General features: G+C 38.1%; 1 protein-coding gene across 7 annotated transcripts in view; it reads left to right on the top strand.

The window, feature by feature from the left end:
- Window positions 1-16,945, top strand: part of Alg8 (ALG8 alpha-1,3-glucosyltransferase) — a 30,568-nt gene that overhangs the window by 3,704 nt on the left and 9,919 nt on the right. For 3 of the 7 annotated variants that reach the window (XM_087211341.1, XM_087211342.1, XM_004869677.4), the window contains exons 2-8: window positions 1,885-1,963; window positions 7,109-7,302; window positions 8,253-8,362; window positions 9,479-9,546; window positions 12,880-13,006; window positions 13,241-13,344; window positions 14,329-14,449. In XM_087211341.1, the coding sequence (XP_087067467.1) occupies window positions 1,885-1,963; window positions 7,109-7,302; window positions 8,253-8,362; window positions 9,479-9,546; window positions 12,880-13,006; window positions 13,241-13,344; window positions 14,329-14,449 (803 nt within the window). Of the gene's footprint in view, window positions 1-1,884; window positions 1,964-7,108; window positions 7,303-8,252; window positions 8,609-9,478; window positions 9,547-12,879; window positions 13,007-13,240; window positions 13,345-14,328; window positions 14,450-16,945 lie in introns of those variants that run through there. The other 4 variants (XM_087211346.1, XM_087211343.1, XM_087211344.1 and 1 more) reach the window with 4 other exon arrangements.

Genomic DNA, 16,945 nt, shown 5'->3' with positions numbered 1-16,945 from the left:
GGGAGTTCAGGACCAGCCTGAACTATACATAGGGCAAGACCCTGTCTCAAAAATTAAGCAGTGGGAGGGCCGGGGATTTAACTCAGTGGTTTCGCAGCCTGCTGCGCAAGCGCAAGGACCCGAGTTCGAACTCTGGTACCAAAAAAAAAAAAAAAAGCAGTGGGAGAGGTAGGGGAAAGGAAAGAAGGGAATGGAATTAATGTGAGAAAATGAAAACAATGGAAACAGAGTCTTTGTGAATAGGGAGGAGTTGAGGGGTTGAAGGGAGGGCAGGGGAATGGGGAAAAAAAATAAGAACCAAGATAGAGTATGTAATAATGCAGATTCCAAATGATGAATGTCATTATATTATATACCTAAGGCCCGGGGATTTAGCTCAGTGGTTCCGGCACCTGCCGCGCAAATGCAAGGTCCCGAGTTCAATCCCCAGTACCAAAAACAAAAACAAACAAAAAAACCAAAAATATTATATACCTAAAATGTACCAATAAAATTAATGATATTAAAAAAATAATAAGCAAACAGGGCTGGGGATTTAGCTCAGTGGTGCCACCGCCTGCCTTGCAAGCACAAGGTCCTGAGTTTGATCCACATAAAATTATTGGGGCCCCTAAAAAGCGATATGTTTGTGTAGACTCTTGAATAGATATTTACCATTTTAGAAATTATAACTGAGGAATTGTTAAAGCACAGGAGTATATGAGTATTTTTGTTGGGTATATACCTAGAAATGAGAGCCAGGTGTGGTACACACCTGTAATCCCAGCACTGGGGAGGCTGAGGAAAGAGGATCGAGGTAAGTTCAAGACCAGGCTGGGCTACACAGTGAGCCTGAACTACAAAGGGAGACCCTGCCTCAAAAAACAAAAAAAAAAAAAAAAAAGAAAAGAAATGAAAATTGCTGGGTCATCAGAGTGGTGACTTGAGGAATTTCTAAGAAATTCTGGTGATAATTGTCGTAGAAAGTTGGAAGTGTCTGTCTCTAGAACTCAAGAAAAAGACCAAAATAATATATGATAATTTGGGAATCGTCATTATATAGTTGGTAGTGGCACCAAAAAATGTGAATAACATTGTCCAGAACAGAGTGAGTTGCATTAAAAAAAAAGACCAAGAACTAAACATAGGGAGACATCAACATTTATCTCAGAAAAAAAGGGAAAAGGAGTGGCTGAGACTTGGGAGAAGTTATCTTTAGAAAGATTGTGTAAAACATACTGGAAAGTGTAAAATGGCTTTGTTGTGTAACCTGTTGGCTGTGAAGATTGATTTTATGAGCTCATCCTTGTATCAGGTGTTGCTGTAGACATGGGAAATGAAGTATAGCATAGAGAAACAAAAACATTTCTACTAAAGATTGGGAGATGCTTGGATATACAGTATTTATATGTAGTGACTAGTGATTTTATATATATATACATATACATATATGTAGTGATGGGGAGTGACTGCTCCTAGCATTAGGGATATAGTGAGATGCTATTTATATAGAGTAGATGTGGAGAATTTGGAGACATGGAAAGGCAGGACAAGGACATTTTTCTTCTTTCCTCTGGTGAGCTCCTACCCATTTCTGAAGATCCAGCTTGTGTGTGAAGCCTTTTCAGATAATAAATTTTGTTGGAGTTATTTGTGAGCTTTTTGTTTGCCCTTTAAATAGCTCTGAGACCCTTTCCACTAACTTTTAGATCCAACAAGGTCTGACATTCTGACTTGCTGAAAACTGAGATGTTTCAGGAATATGTAATGCCTGTTTGTGTCTTTATAGGATAATGAGTTTTAACTGTTTAGAGGGTATCAAATCATTTAAAAGTGTAATTATGGAAATTTGAAATTGATAAAGGTTTCAAAATCTAATTTTGCTTATCTAATTGCTTTGAATAGCCATTCTACAGATTTTGAAGTACACCGAAACTGGCTTGCTATTACTCACAGTTTGCCATTATCACAATGGTATTATGAGGTAAGTTTTCATTTTCATCTTTTAAATTTTTTTAGATAATGTATAAAACCACATAAATATTATTGGTTAAAATAGGTTTGAGGGCTGGGGGATAGCTCAGCAGCAGAGTGCTTACCTAGTGTGTACAAGGCCCTGGGTTTGATTATCAACACCAGAAATTCCATATAGTCACAGACATAATTAATTTTTATAGACAGACATGGTGGCACACACCTATAATCTCAGTACTTAGGAGGCTGAGGTAGGAGGATCACCATGAGTTCGAGGTCAGCCTGGGCTACATAGTGAGCCTAAGACCAGCCTAAACTACATAGTGAGACCCTCTCTGCAAAACAAAACACTAATCTTTATAAAAAGTTATGTGCTAAACCAGGTGTGGTAAAACATGCTTGGAATGTCAGCACTTTGAAGGCTGAGGCAAGATCGTGAGTTCAAGGCCAGCCCAGGCTACAGTAGGGAGTTATAGGCCAGCCTGGACTATCTAGTGAGACTTTTGTCTACAAAAAAGAGTTTTGTTCTTTTCTCAATTCTGTCCTCTGGGGCTTTCTTTCAATAAATAATGAATGCATTCATCGTGGGGAATAGGTACATATACGTAACTCATCTTAATCCTTTGTCCTCTATCGCTTTCAAAATGAGTTTACCAACCAGGCACAGTGGCTCATATCTATAATTCTAGTTTCTTGAGAAGCTTGGCAAGAGTATCACAAGTGTGTAGCCATCCTGGACAGTTTAGTGAGACCCTGTCTCAAAAATAAAATAGAGGGCCAGGGATTTAGCTCAGTGGTTCCAGTGCCTGCCTTGCAAGCACAAGGTCCCGAGTTCGATCCCCAGTACCAAAAAATAAACAAACAAATAAATAAATAAATAAAATAGAAAAGGCTGGAGGTGTAATTCAGTGGCTGAGTGCTTGCCTAGCATGTGTGCAGCCCTGGGCTCAGTCCCAAGGGTTACCAAAGTTTCCCAAGCTATAAATTCAGAATTATAATATCAGCTGTTTTTGAAGGAATACTGGACTGAGAAAGAAGAAAAATTGAATTCTGGGCCAGGGTCTCCCACTAACTATATTGTCAGAGACAAGATAGTTCATCTTTCTAGGCTAAGGCCTCATTTGGCACATGAGGATTTAAAATGAATCATTTCTAAGATCCTATCTATTCCTTATATTTTATAATTTTATTAGGAAAAGTATCAAATATTATATAATATACAAAACATTCTCTCCCATTATTTATAAAAACCCTAAATTATATGTGATACTTGATGAAAAACAGACATAACCTCAGAAATGTCGTAATCAAAAGCAGTACTTTGGGGCCAGGGATTTAGCTCAGTGGTTCCGCCGCCTGCCTTGCAAGTGCAAGGACCCGAGTTCGATCCCTGGTACCAAAAAAAAAAAAAAAAAAGCAGTACTTTGCTGTCAGAAAGATACTTTTTTTTCTTCTTGTTTTTTTTGAGGGGGTGGGGGATACTGGGGATCGAACTTGAAGTCCCCAGCCCAGAAAGATATTTTTTTTAAGGCAAGTTTTCTGTGAGTTGTTGCCTTTTGGCAAACTTTATGTATTTTTTAGTGAAGTTACAATAGTCTTTTATGCTGAAAAAGCCTAAGAACAATTGTCCTAGGTGACTAGGTTTATTTTCACATACTACTTCTATAGATATTTCATAGACCATTGAGGAACTTTAAGTGATTGCTTTAGTGTATAGTATTTCAGTTTTGACGTATGGTTACCTCTAAGAGGAGTAATGTTTGGCCTAGAAGTGAAGCACTTGCCCTGGGTTTGACTTTAGTCTCTGTACCACTTTTTTTTTGGTACTGGGGATCAAACTTGGGTCCTTGCGCTTGCGAGGCAGGCGCCGGAACCACTGAGCTAAATCCCTGGCCCTAGTACTTTTTTTTTTTAAACAGGGTCTTGATGTGTAATCCAGGCTGGCCTCAAACTTTCTGTGATCCTTCTGCCTCAGTGTACTGGGATTACAAGCATGTGCCACCACTCTCCTGGTTTAGCCTCTGCTACTTATTATGCTGGGCAAGGTATTTGACCTCTCAAAGCCTTAATGTCCCCAATTATGAAATGATAATGATTATAAGAGGAAATGACTGAAACAAATCTGAAGGGTTTAGCTCAGTGCTTGGCACAACAGTGCTCAGTAAACATTAATTAATTAATAAATGACCCTCAGACTATAAATGAAAGGGCTGTCTTGCCATTTCCCTTTTTTCTGTTCCTTCTTAGTCTCCTCTAATTCTTCTTCATCTGCATACTCCTTAAAAAGCTGACTCTCAATTTCCAATGATGAATGTCATTATATTGTATACCTAAAATGTACCGATAAAATTAAATTTTAAAAAAAAAGCTGACTCTGGGGTTCTGTTTGTGTCTTTTTCTTCTTTATATCGATAATTCTTTGGGGATTTCGTCTCCTAACTTTCACAACTGCCTATCTATCATCTTAGTACTCCTAAAGCCATATTCGTGCCATGTATCTCCTCTATTTTAGATAGAAGAGGTTTATATAACTGACTGTAGTAATAGTACACTTTTTCTTCCTGCCAACAAGGAACAGAAACCAAGAAGTAAAACTAAATGATTTGGCAAGGAGGCTCACAGTAGGAGATAAGGCTGGAGAGGTATGTTCGGCCCGTCAGGAAAGGTCCTCATGCCACCCCAGAACGGTAGACATGGAGTTAATTGCTTTTGTGGAGCCCTCCTTTGCTGTGACTTCACCTTTCCTATCTGGCCTCAAATTGCGATCGACTGGTTGGGAAAGACACTAGAAAGATCCTTAATATTTGTTGAATGAATGCATTTGTCTTGAATCTTCACATGTACAGGTTGAATTTTCAGTATTTGAAGAAAGCTGTGTTGTGTTAGCTTTTGTTTTGTTTTGTTTTGCTTTGGTTTTTCTGTTTTTTGTTTTTGAGACAGGGTCTCTCTTTGTAGTTTAGGCTTGCAATGAACTCACTATGTAGCCCAGTCTGGCCTTGAACTCTCAGCGATCCTCCTGCCTCTGCCTCCCGAGTGTTGGGATTACAGGTGTGTGCCACCATGCCCAGCCTTAAGCTTCTTGAGCTAATGGATTTGGACTCTATAATAGAGTCCCAGATTTAAGTCTCATCTCCAGCACCTCTTAGCTAATGACCAATAGCTATACTGACTTCTCAGAAGCTGTTTAGATAAAAGATGGGCACAGTGACACATACCTGTAATTCCAGCACTTGGGAGACTGAGGCAGGAAGAGTTTCAGGCCAGTATGGACTACATAACAAGACCCTGTTTCAAAAAACAAAAAAAGGTGGCCTCCAGGTAGAAACCTTTGAGGGTAAGAGGACCTTCTGGGCCTAGTTCAAGAAGTTTTTGTGAGGAATAAAGGTGGTACACAGCTTCTGAGTAGTGTGAGATGATTGGGGACAGCAAAGGAAGCACAAGGACACTTTATTTTGAAAATATTACCGTCTCTCAGATAGCGCCCCAAGTCTTCTGATGCTTCCCATTACCCATTTTTAAACAATGTAACTATGAGCCAGGTGTGGTGTCGCATGCCTGCAATCCCAGCATTCTGGGAGGCTGAGGCAGGAAGATTGAAAGTTCAAGCCCAGCCTGAGTAACAGCAACTTTGTGTGACCTGGCCACAAAAACAGAAAAAGTGAGCAGAAGACTGGAGATTTAGTTCTGTGCATTGGCTCTAGGTTCAGTCTCCAGTGCCACCAAAAAAAAAAAAAAAAAAAAAGATACAATGTCAATAAAATAAGATTGGAAAAACCTTTAGACCTAACAATAAAATAAATGGCTCTTAAAGGGTAAATTGAGCTCTGACATTTGAAATTGTGGCTGAAAATTGCAAATGTTAATTAAGTCCAAATTGATACTGAATTTCTTAGGATTACATGAATAGTAATTTCTAAATTTTTTATTGCCCATATCTAGCAAGAAGTCCTTTTTGACCATTTCTTATATAATATCTTATAAGTTATAAAAATACTGCTCCATTAATATACTATTAAAATAGAAATTTTGAAAGGGTGAGATTAAAAAATAGAATTTCTAATTTTTCTTTGCACAGTTCAGCGGCCTAATATGATTATAGTCCACTTCGGAGATCTGGTATTAGAGAGGGAATTTTTCATAAAATAGAACTTAATGGGGGTTTCATAGCCCAAGTGCCCTGACAGAAAGCCTTTGGGTTTGCCTCAGCCCATCTAAGTCTTCTACATTTTATTCCCACAGGAGGAATGAACAGGCTAAGACTTCTCAGAATCTAAAATTGAGTGTCATTCATTGTAAATTTTCATTTTTTCATTAGTGACTGTTCACTCATTTAACTAATGGTTCCTTAATAATTAACAATGTATCCAGCACTTAATTTAGGATACAGTGACAAAGGATGCTTTTTGTTCTCAAGGATCCCAGAACCTAGTGAAACAAAAGATAAGTAGCATTTTTATTACATTTCATTGTACATAAATATATTTCATATGAATTACTTCATTTAATCTTTATGTCTCATTTTACAAGGAGGAGAATTTAGTCTCTCAAACAGAACTTGAACCCAAGCTAATAAATCATTTGTTACTCTGAAGCTCCCTGTTTTTTTGTAATACCTAGATGAGTAGAATCATGTCATAACCAACTTTATTATTACAAGGTTTCAGATTAGCTGGGCATGGTGGCACACACACACCTGTAATCCTAGCACCTGGGAGGCTGAAGCAGGAGGATCTCTGAATTTGAGGCCAGCCTAGGCTACATAGTGAGACCCTGTCTCAAAAATAAAAGAAAAAATCTCAGATTAGTTTCCTTTGTTTTGTTTTGTTTTTTTTGGTCCCAGGGATTGAACTTGGGTCCTTGTGCTTGCAGGGCAGGCAGTGGAACCACTGAGCTAAATCCCCAGCCTAGATTAGTTTCCTTTCAAGTATGTTTGACTCAATTTAAGGAAACTGAAGATCATATGAAATAACTTGGAAGACAAGTTTTAGTGTTCTGCTCATTCTTACATAGGAATTTCTGTGTATATTTAGGGCATTATTTTAAATGCAATTTCATCTCACTGAAGTTTTTAACAACCACAGGGTGAAAAATTATAAGTCTTTATACCTTCTTTATTCAGCTACTTAGGATATGTTATCTGCAATTTTTATCACAGGCAACCTCAGAGTGGACCTTGGATTACCCACCTTTTTTTGCATGGTTTGAATACGTCCTGTCTCATGTTGCCAAATATTTTGATCAAGAGATGCTTAAAGTCCATAATCTGAACTACTTCAACTCAAGGACCTTACTTTTCCAGAGATTTTCTGTCATCTTTACAGATGTTCTCTTTGTGTATGCTGTCCACGAGTAAGTCTGGAAAATGTCATTTTGTACAGAAGATATTAAGGAAATACAGTATTAAGTAGTATTAAGTCACTATAGTGTTAACTGACTTAGAGGAAACAAAGCTCATATGGCAGCAGATGCTGAAACAATCAAGAACAGCGTTGTGCTTTAAACTGCATGAGTTATTCCAGTGAGTAGTTCAGCAGAATCTTGTGGAAGAAATGGGTATAAGGTGGGGTTACAAAGCGGAGTAGAAGAAGAGATTGTGAATGTTGTGAAAAGAAGTAATTCAAGTAGAGTTCTAGGACCATTTCTCCCACTCAGATATCTGCACATGCTTTTCATTCCTTTGCAGAAGGTCTCCAAAAGTTTTGGTGACCTGCCCTATCCTCTAGGGCACATACACACACACACACATAAAGGCACCCTTGTGCACACATATCCACCATGCTAACCACCAAAGTCTGTTCTAGGATACTCATTCCTGCAACCACCAAGGGCTGCCTTTCATTGTTATTTTTGTATTCTTCATAAAGACTTCATTATTTCATGTTATTTTTATGTTTTTCATTTATTTTACTTTCTTTTAGCACTGGGAATTGAACCCAGGGCTTTGCATATGATAAGTACACACTGCACCCCTGAGCTATAGCACCAGCCCTTGCATGTTTCACTCTGAGGACTGAAATAATGTGTCCCCCCCTCATTTTTCAAAATCCTTATTCTCTGGGCCTGAGTGACTGTTTTTAAGTTTTAGTTTTATGAAATGAGGACTTTGTTTCAGATCAGCATAGCTGAGACATGCAGTGAGCCCTGAGGTCTTTGCCTCTGCTGTACTTTTTTAAGCAACAAGAATGCCAAGGACTGTGTCAGGAATGGCAAATAAAATGTGCCCTAGTGTACTCTGCAATAGCACTGTGATGTGCTAACAAAGATTAAGTTTCTGTTTCATTCCTGATGTGTCACCATAGGTGCTGTAAATGCATTGATGGAAGAAAAGCAAGTAAAGAACTTACAGAAAAGCCAAAGTTCATTCTGTCTGTGTTGCTGCTGTGGAACTTCGGGTTGTTGATTGTGGACCGTATCCTTGATGTGATCCATATACTATTTCTTATTCTGGATATCCTAACTCAAGATGGATTCTTTCTGTAATGATGACAGTTAAATGTGAGCTGCTTTTGAAAATGGGTGTGGAGTAAGTTAGGGAGCTTCCAAAACTACTCTCTGCCCAACTTTTCTGGATTCTGATTATTGGAACACTTTGACCCCTAATAAGTTACTGGTGAAGTGTGAGAACCAGGTAAACCATCAGTAAAACAATATCCTGGTATGTATACTGAGATTTGTTGACTGTCTTTAGAGTAATTTAATATGTATTTTTAATACATATATTAAATGGTTTTATTAACACATTATTCTAAATTTTTAGAATAGGATATGGCTTATCATGGTGTTCCATATGGGAACAGCCTGACCTTCATGCTTTTCTAGGAAAACAAACATGAGAAAGTTTTCTGGTTTTTTTCTTAAGTATAAATTTTAGTTAGAAATTTTTCTGGGATGAGTCTTTTTAAAGAAAACTATGCCAGGCATGCCTGTGATCCAGAACTCTGGGAGGCTGAGGCATGAGGATCGCAAGTTTGAGACCAGCCTGGTAACTTAAACTTAGCCAGACCCTGTTTTAAAAGGAAAAAAAAAAAAGGCAGGGCGGGAGCAGTGCTGCTGGGGATGTAGCTTGGTGCAGAATACCCAGTTCAGTCCCCAGTACCAAAATCAAAAACCCAAAAAACACACATTTATGAGAAGTGCAAACTAGTACTAATATTTTTGTTGTTACCTATTAAAAAAGCATTTGCAAGATATCTCCAAAAAAAATTTTTTTTAAGGTCTGAGGATGGAGCTGAGTGCAAAGGCCCTGGGTTTTAAAAAAAGTTGCAGAGGGCTGGGGATTTAGCTCAGTGGTTCTGCCACCTGCCTTGCAGTCACAAGGTCCCAAGTTCGGTCCCTGGTACCAAAAAAAAAAGGTGCAGGGATCAGGGATTTAGCTCAGTGGTGCTGCCACCTGCCATGTAAGCACAAAGGTCCTGAGTTCGATCCCTGGTACCAAAAAAAAAGTTGCAGTTTCTCTACTTATTCAGCTGCCACAGTTCATTCTGAATTTAGTATCCTCAATTGTCTTTCCTTGACATATGTCCAGATATTCATTTTCAGTACAATGGATTTTTATCTGGAATAATGCTACTCTCCATTGCACGGTTATTTCAGGTAAACATGGAAGTACTTAATTAGACCTGCCCTCCTTAGTATAGTTTTTGGCTTGTAAAGACAACATTGTAATGGGTGATAGGTAAATTTACGTGACTCAGTGTTTAGTTTCCAAGAGCTATAGACATTTTTATTGGATATTTTCCTAAATTCCATGATTTTTTTTGGTACAGGGAATTGAACTCAGGACCTTGAGCTTGTGAAGCAGGCATGGCGCCACTGTGCTGAATCCTTGGCCCTCCATGGTTTCTTTTGACAATAATTTTCATTATTTCACAGATGAGTAAAGTATACTCTTAAGAATTTAGAGTGTGAAACCATAAGCAAGTGAGGTATCTTCATTTACTTCTGTTTTCTTCAATTTCTTTCATCAGTGTTTTATAATTTTCAGTATACAGATCTTTCACTTCCTTGGTTAAATGTATTCCTAGGTATGGCTTATGCTATTCCAAACTGATTGTTTTCTTAATTTTTCAGGTAATTCTTTGTTAGTGTATAAGTGTATAGAAACACAACTGATTTTTTTGTATGTTAATTTTGTATTCTGCAACTTTATTGAATTTATTAATTTTAACAGGTGCTTGGTGGTGTCCTTAGAGTTTTCCATACATAAGATCATGTCATCTGTAAACAAAGACAATGTTACTTATTCCTTTTCAATTTGGATGCCTTTTATTTCTTTTTCTTGGTTAAATTGCCCTATGTAAGACCTTGAGTTTTTTATCGAATAGAAGTGCCAAGAGTTAAAAAAAAAAAGGAAAGAAAAGAATTTAGAGTGTGTTAGTCCTGAATTAAACTTGTGTTTCTGTGTTTGGTTGAGATCATTTCTATAGGAATGGAATCTCCAGCAGTTTTTACAATGTAAGGACCGGATGGTGATGCTTTACCATAAGAAGTTTATAGAATAGTATAATGGAAAATATGAGATTTGGAATCAAAAGATCTGGGTTGAAATCCTAACACTAATAACCTATCTGACTCAGACAGTTACACAAATGTACTGATTGCTTGAGATGAGTTGCATATAATACTGTAATGTCTTACTGAATAACCTTTATAAACATTCTGTGAAATTGTCTCAGTATTGTCCTCCTTTTATTTATTATTTTTTTTGTTTGGTTTTTGGGGGGGGGGGGTTGTGACAGGATCTTGCTATGTATATCAGGCTAGCCTCAAATTCTCAGTGATACTCTTGCCCCAGCCTCCCAAAGTGCTGGGATTGTCCTCCTTTAAAAGAGGAGGAAATAAATTCAGACTTCTGGGCAATTCTTGTATAGACTCAATAAGAATCTCTATGATTAGGGTTTAGAAATCTCCCAAATAATTTTGATACATCACCAGGCTTGAGAACTCTTGACTGAAAGCAAGTCACTGAGCTATTTTAGCCTTAGTTTTCTCATCCATAACATGAAATTTTTTTTTTTTTTTTTTTGGTAAAATGGTGCTACCTATCACAGAGACTTTGGAAAGATCAAATTCAATAATCTATTTTAAAGTTATTTTGTCAACTGTAGAAGCTGAGGGTGTAGCTCAATGGTAGAGCTCTTGCCTAGCATGCATGAGACCCTGGGTTCAACCTCCAGCACTCCGAATAAATAAGGGCCGGGGATTTAGCTAAGTGGTTCCAATGCCTGCCCCGCAGGCACAAGGTCCCGAGTTTGAGCCCCGGTACCAAAAATAAATAAATAAATAATGAAGTTCTTTGTCAGCTATAAATATCTAGATAAATTTTACTCTTTTAACCACAAAAAGCCATATAATGCATAGAGCATAATTAGTGTTCAGTCAATGATTGATGGGTTGTTGTTGAATAAATGAACTCAGATTTTACTGTAGAATCAATCTAGACTTTATCTGGATCTTAAATAAATTACAGAATTAGTGAAGAGAGAACTGGAAGCACCTCAATTTGTTTCCTTTTCCTTATTCCGAAGTCTGCCTATTCCAGACCACACCCTATGAGCCAGTGAGAAAAGAAACTTGGCCTTTTGTGGTCCCTTTGGCAGTTTCCCTTGCTGAATGCCAGGACCATTACCACATTTGATCTTTCCAAAATTCTGTGCAGTAGGTAGAATTCACTTCTTCAGTGATAGTTAACTCAGGCTTTTGGGTTTTATGTTTCTCAATCAAAATACCTTTACTTCTCCTACGTTGTTTGTTAAGATCAAGTGCTATACCCTATGCCATTATTAAATAATTACCTAGTGTGTAATACAAAAGATCTGGCCAAGTGCAGTAGTATGTGCATATAGTCCCAGCTCCCTAGGGAGAATAGTATGTTGGTACTGATTGTATAGCTTTTATCTCAGCATCAGGCTTACTATTTAATAAATATTTGTTGAAATAAAGAATTGTGTTCTTACATTGCCTGCAGAATATATCTTTACCTTTTTATGTTTTTTTTTAAGTGGTGGTATTTTTGTAGTACTGGGGATTAAACCTGGGGCCATCACACTGAGCTACATCCCCAGCCCTTTTTAGTTTTTATTTTGAGACAGGGTCTTGCTAAGTGGCTAACTTGACCAGATTGGGCTCAAACTTGCAGTCATCCTTCCTCAGCCTCCAAGAGTACTGAAATTATAGAAATGTGCCACTATACCAAATTTACCTTGAATTTTTAAAACTTTTTATTATCCATGCCTGTAGTCTCAGCTAGGGGACTAAAGCAAGAAGATTGCTTGAGCTTAGGAGTTCAAGGCCTAGACAGCATAGCAAAACTATCTTCAGGGGGAAAAATTTATATTTCTACTTTCTAATAAAAATGTTCGAGAGGGCTGGGGATTTGCTCAGTGGTGCTGCCACCTGCCTCACAAGCGCAAGGTCCCGAATTCGATCTCTGGTACCAAAAAAAAAATGTTCAAGAATAATTTTAGCTTTATTGAAAAATTGCAGTAGTTTAGAGTTCCTGTACCCTCCTCACCCACTTTCCCTTAATGTTACATCATACGTAACCATTCATCAAAACTAAAAAACAAAACTATAAAAAAACGTTGGTTCATTTAAATTTTACCAGTTTTTCCACTAAGTCCATTTTCTGTTCCAGAATACTATACTATTGCATTTCATTTATCTTGAATTTTAACACGTTCCTGCTGGCTTGAAACACTGGTAGTACCTCCATGACTGTCCCATCCACTGGCTTGTACCACAAATAGTACAGATGGATCTAATCATTTTTATCAGTCTATTTACTAATAAAATTAATAAAAAGCTGCCCAATGGGACAGTCATGCAGGTATCACCAGTGGTTCAAGCCACTCAGCAACAAGACATATGAATTATGACCCCATTGTGAACATGTTAAAGTGACATCTTTTCTCTTCAATCTCCTAGAAAAGGCATATGGAAGGAGCATTTCTCTTTGCTGTTCTCCTACATTTCAAGCACATCTACATCTATGTAGCACCAGCTTATGGTATATATCTGCTACGATCTTACTGTTTTACTGCAAGCAAACCAGGCAAGTTTCATGATAGCAAATCATTTTTTTCTTTCTTAATCATATTGACTCAGTGGCTTACTTGATAAGATTAAGCACAATAGATATCTCAGTTATTAATCCTGTGAACCCTTTACTCATCCTGACTTTTCTATATTTGTCACATTATTAAGATAAATTAATGTACTATTGGAGGATACTGTTGGGGGTTACTTCTCCGTGCTCCTGGCTAATGATAATGTTCCCTTTCTGTAGATGGGTCTGTCCGATGGAACAGTTTCAGCTTCATTCGTGTTTTTTCCCTGGGACTGATTGTTTTCCTAGTTTCTGCACTTTCATTGGGTCCTTTCTTAGCTTTGGTAAGCTTTTTTCTTTTTACTTTCTTTTATTTTGTTTTTGTTTTTGGTTTTTTTTTGGTACTAGGGATTGAACTCGGGACCTTTTGCTTGCGAGAAGGCAGCGGAACCACTGAGCTAAATCCCCAGCCCCTTTTTATTTTCTTTTAAACAAAGTCATACATCGTTTTTATTGCATAGAAAGATTATTTAAGCCAGGAAGGTATGAAATAAGTAAAAGCCACTCCTTTCTTATGCCTACCCAATATGACTATGGCTCTCCAAAGATAGGGTATTCTTTCATTTTTGTGCATACTCAGATACGTATGTGTTAGCTATATATTACACACAGAGACATACAGAATTGATCCTTATTTGTGGCTTCTGTATTTCCAAATTCACCTATTTACAGGGCTGGGGATTTGCCTCAGTGTTTCTGCTGCCTTCCTTACAAGCGCAAGGACCAGAGTTTGATTCCCAGTACCGGGAAAAAAAAAAAAAAAATCACCTACTTGCTAACATTTATTTATAATCCACAGAATTAATACTTTTGCAGCCTTTCGTGGATAGCCAACTTCCCAAAGTACCTAGAACATAACAGATGTTCAAATGTTTTTTTTCTTGCCCCCCCAAATCAGTTTTAATTTCTGCTGAAACTGAAAAGCACCACATTTTTGTAGTCTCCCTGCTTTCCCTTTCATCGAGTAGACTTGGATGAGCACCATTCTGTGTTCTCCTTTGCACATCATAAATTCTCCCATTAATTATACTTGCTTCGTAATGGTATGGATTGGTATTCATAGTATTTTCATATGGCCTGTTGAAAAGGTGAGACAGAAAGAGATGTATGAACTGCTGGAGATCACGTAACCATTTACCTAAAGGAACAAAGATTGGAGCCCAGACCGTATAACTTTCTATACAGATAACATAGACTGTTTTCCAGCCTATTTTTGAGTTGGAAAAGATTGATGACTGTTTAATCAGTTTCATTTCTCTTTTCAACAGAACCAGCTGCCTCAAGTCTTTTCCCGACTCTTTCCTTTCAAGAGGGGCCTCTGCCATGCGTACTGGGCTCCAAACTTCTGGGCTTTGTACAATGCTGTGGACAAAGTGCTATCCATCATTGGTATAGTAGCAAGCCTTTTCACTTAGACTGAATATTGAAAGGACTAGTCACATTGAGAAATGAAAAAACCTGCTTGTGTTTTAAATGTGGTGAATTGTTTGTTGGGAGGTCTGCATTTCAGCTTTCAGGATGAACAGAGAGCAGTTCTTGGGACTGAGGCATTAGCGCAGTAAACAGACTACCTCCCTTACAAAAGCTCCTTGTGGCAGCAAGATTCTGGATATTCTCTTTGGAGGAAAAATAAAGTAAATAGATAATCTTTAGTTTCTTTCTTTTTAATTTTTTTAATAAATTTTATTTTATCCCAATACCCCCATAATCCCCCTCCCCTCACTTAATTTTTTTAAAGGTAATTTTTGCCTTAAGTGAAACATTATTCAGCAGAATTAGCCCCACTTTTAAACTTAAATATATGGAGAAAGTGTAAGTTGTAACTGTGGTTATTAAACCAGTAAGGAAAATTATAACCATTCATTTCAGCATGAGATGTAAAGAAATGAAAAGCCTAGGCTATGCTTTTTTGTGTGTGTGTTTTGTTTTGTTTTGGTTTGGTTTGGTTTGTTTTTTTGAGTTAGAGTCTCACTATGTAGCCCAGGCTGTCCTTGAACTCATAGTGATCCTCCTGCCTCAGCCTTCCCAGTGCTGGGATTACAGGTGTGTGCCACCATGCCTGGGTAGGCTATGCTTTTTTAAATGCCTGTTCTCAAATTTTTGGGCTCTTACGATCCTCCTCCTCAGCCTTCCAAGTTCTGTGACTATAGGCATATGCCACTATAGTCTATGTGGTTTGTTGTTTTGAGACAGGGTCTCAGACTATGTAGTTCGGGCTGGCCTTGAACCTACTGTTTAGCCCAGGCTGGCCTTGAACTCACAAAGATCCTCCTGCCTTAGCCTCCCAATTGCTAGGATTACAGGCGTGCACCACCATGCCCTGCTTTAGGCTATGCTTTTTATGTTTGGGTTGTAATGAAAAATAATGTGTGCCTTGAGATTGGTCTATTAAAAGTAACTCACTGAGAAATAACTCAGTCTCTCTTTTGTGAATCCAGCCTTGCATAGTGGAAAAAAACAAAGCCAAGAGCAGTGATCAGCAAACTTTTTCTGTAACAGGCCAGGTACTTTGAGGTATTTGAAGCTATGTAGGCCACACACACAGTGTTTGTTATTTGTTATTGTTTTATTTTGTTTTGGTTTTGGTTTTGAGACAGGTTTTGCTGTATAGTTCAGGCTGGCCTTAAACTCACAGTGATCCTCTGCCTCAGCCTCTTGAGTGCTGGTTATATGCATGTGCCACAACACCCAGCAACACATAGTGTTTTTGTTTGGTCCATTGTATGCAAGCCTTTAAAAATGTTAGCTGAAAAAAAAAAAAAGTGTTAGCTGAGCCTGAGGATTTAGCTCAGTGGTTCTGCCACCTGCCTTGCAAGCGCAAGGTCCTGAGTTTGATCCCCGGTACCAAAAAAAAGTGTTAGCTGAGCATGGTGGCACACACCTGTAATCCTAACACTCTGGGAAGTTGAGGAAGAATCATGTTTGAGCCTTAGCTGGCCAATTTAGCAACTTAGATCCTTTTTCAAAATTAAAAAAATTAAAAGGCACATAGCTCACTGTGAAGGCCTAGGTTCAGTCCCCAGTAACACACACACACACACACACACACACATATACACACTAAAAAAGGCAAATATTGTGATGCATACCTGCAGTTCCAGCTACTCAAAAGGCTGAGGCAAGAAGATCTCTTGAGTCAAGGTATTTGAGGCCCCCACCATAGTGAGACCTCCTCTCATGTAAAACTGTAAAAACCTTTAGATTGTTAAATCCTGTAAATGTAAATAGTACTATATTAAATATGTGCACTTGGGAGTGTGCTTTGCTTATACATTTGCAAATAATCAACATATTAAAAGGTACCCTACAGAGGAAAAAACTAAAAACCATTTATAGCTTTATATCGTTGCAAAAACAGATCACAGTCTAGATTTCACCATTGGGTGGCAGTTTGTTGATTGATCTAGATAATGATAACTCGGTGCTGGCTATATGGCATTGCCAAATCATTTGACCCCTCATTATACAGTACTGGGCAGGAGTCTGGTACTTTCTTTGTTCCTACGCAGCATGTTGTAAGAAACAAAAGCAAGAATAGGGAAGCACTAGGTTATCAGTGGCAGGGACCTTGGAGCCAGACAGACCCAGATTCATTCCTACCTATTAGTTCTGACTTTGAGCAAGCTACTTCATATTTCTGTGCCTCAGGGGGCTGAAAGTAAAGGCTACAAAGTCCTTGGTTATGGGAAATTATAATTTGGTATTATCCCTCAAGTCACTATGAATTCAGCCTTCATGTACATGGCATTATGCAAGTAATTTTGAATATCTGTTTCAAAAAAGCTTTAAACAGCCAACATAGTTTGAGGTGTAAAGGCCACTTGCCTTGTGCAAGTTGAGAAACTGATATACCTTACCTTGTGTATCTGCCTCTCAAAGATTTCT

Source organism: Heterocephalus glaber, unplaced genomic scaffold (assembly GCF_053883595.1).
Source record: "Heterocephalus glaber isolate CG9 unplaced genomic scaffold, H.glaber_assembly_v1.0 deba00001428, whole genome shotgun sequence".
NCBI lineage: Eukaryota > Metazoa > Chordata > Mammalia > Rodentia > Bathyergidae > Heterocephalus > Heterocephalus glaber.
This window is presented reverse-complemented; position numbering and strand designations above follow the sequence as displayed.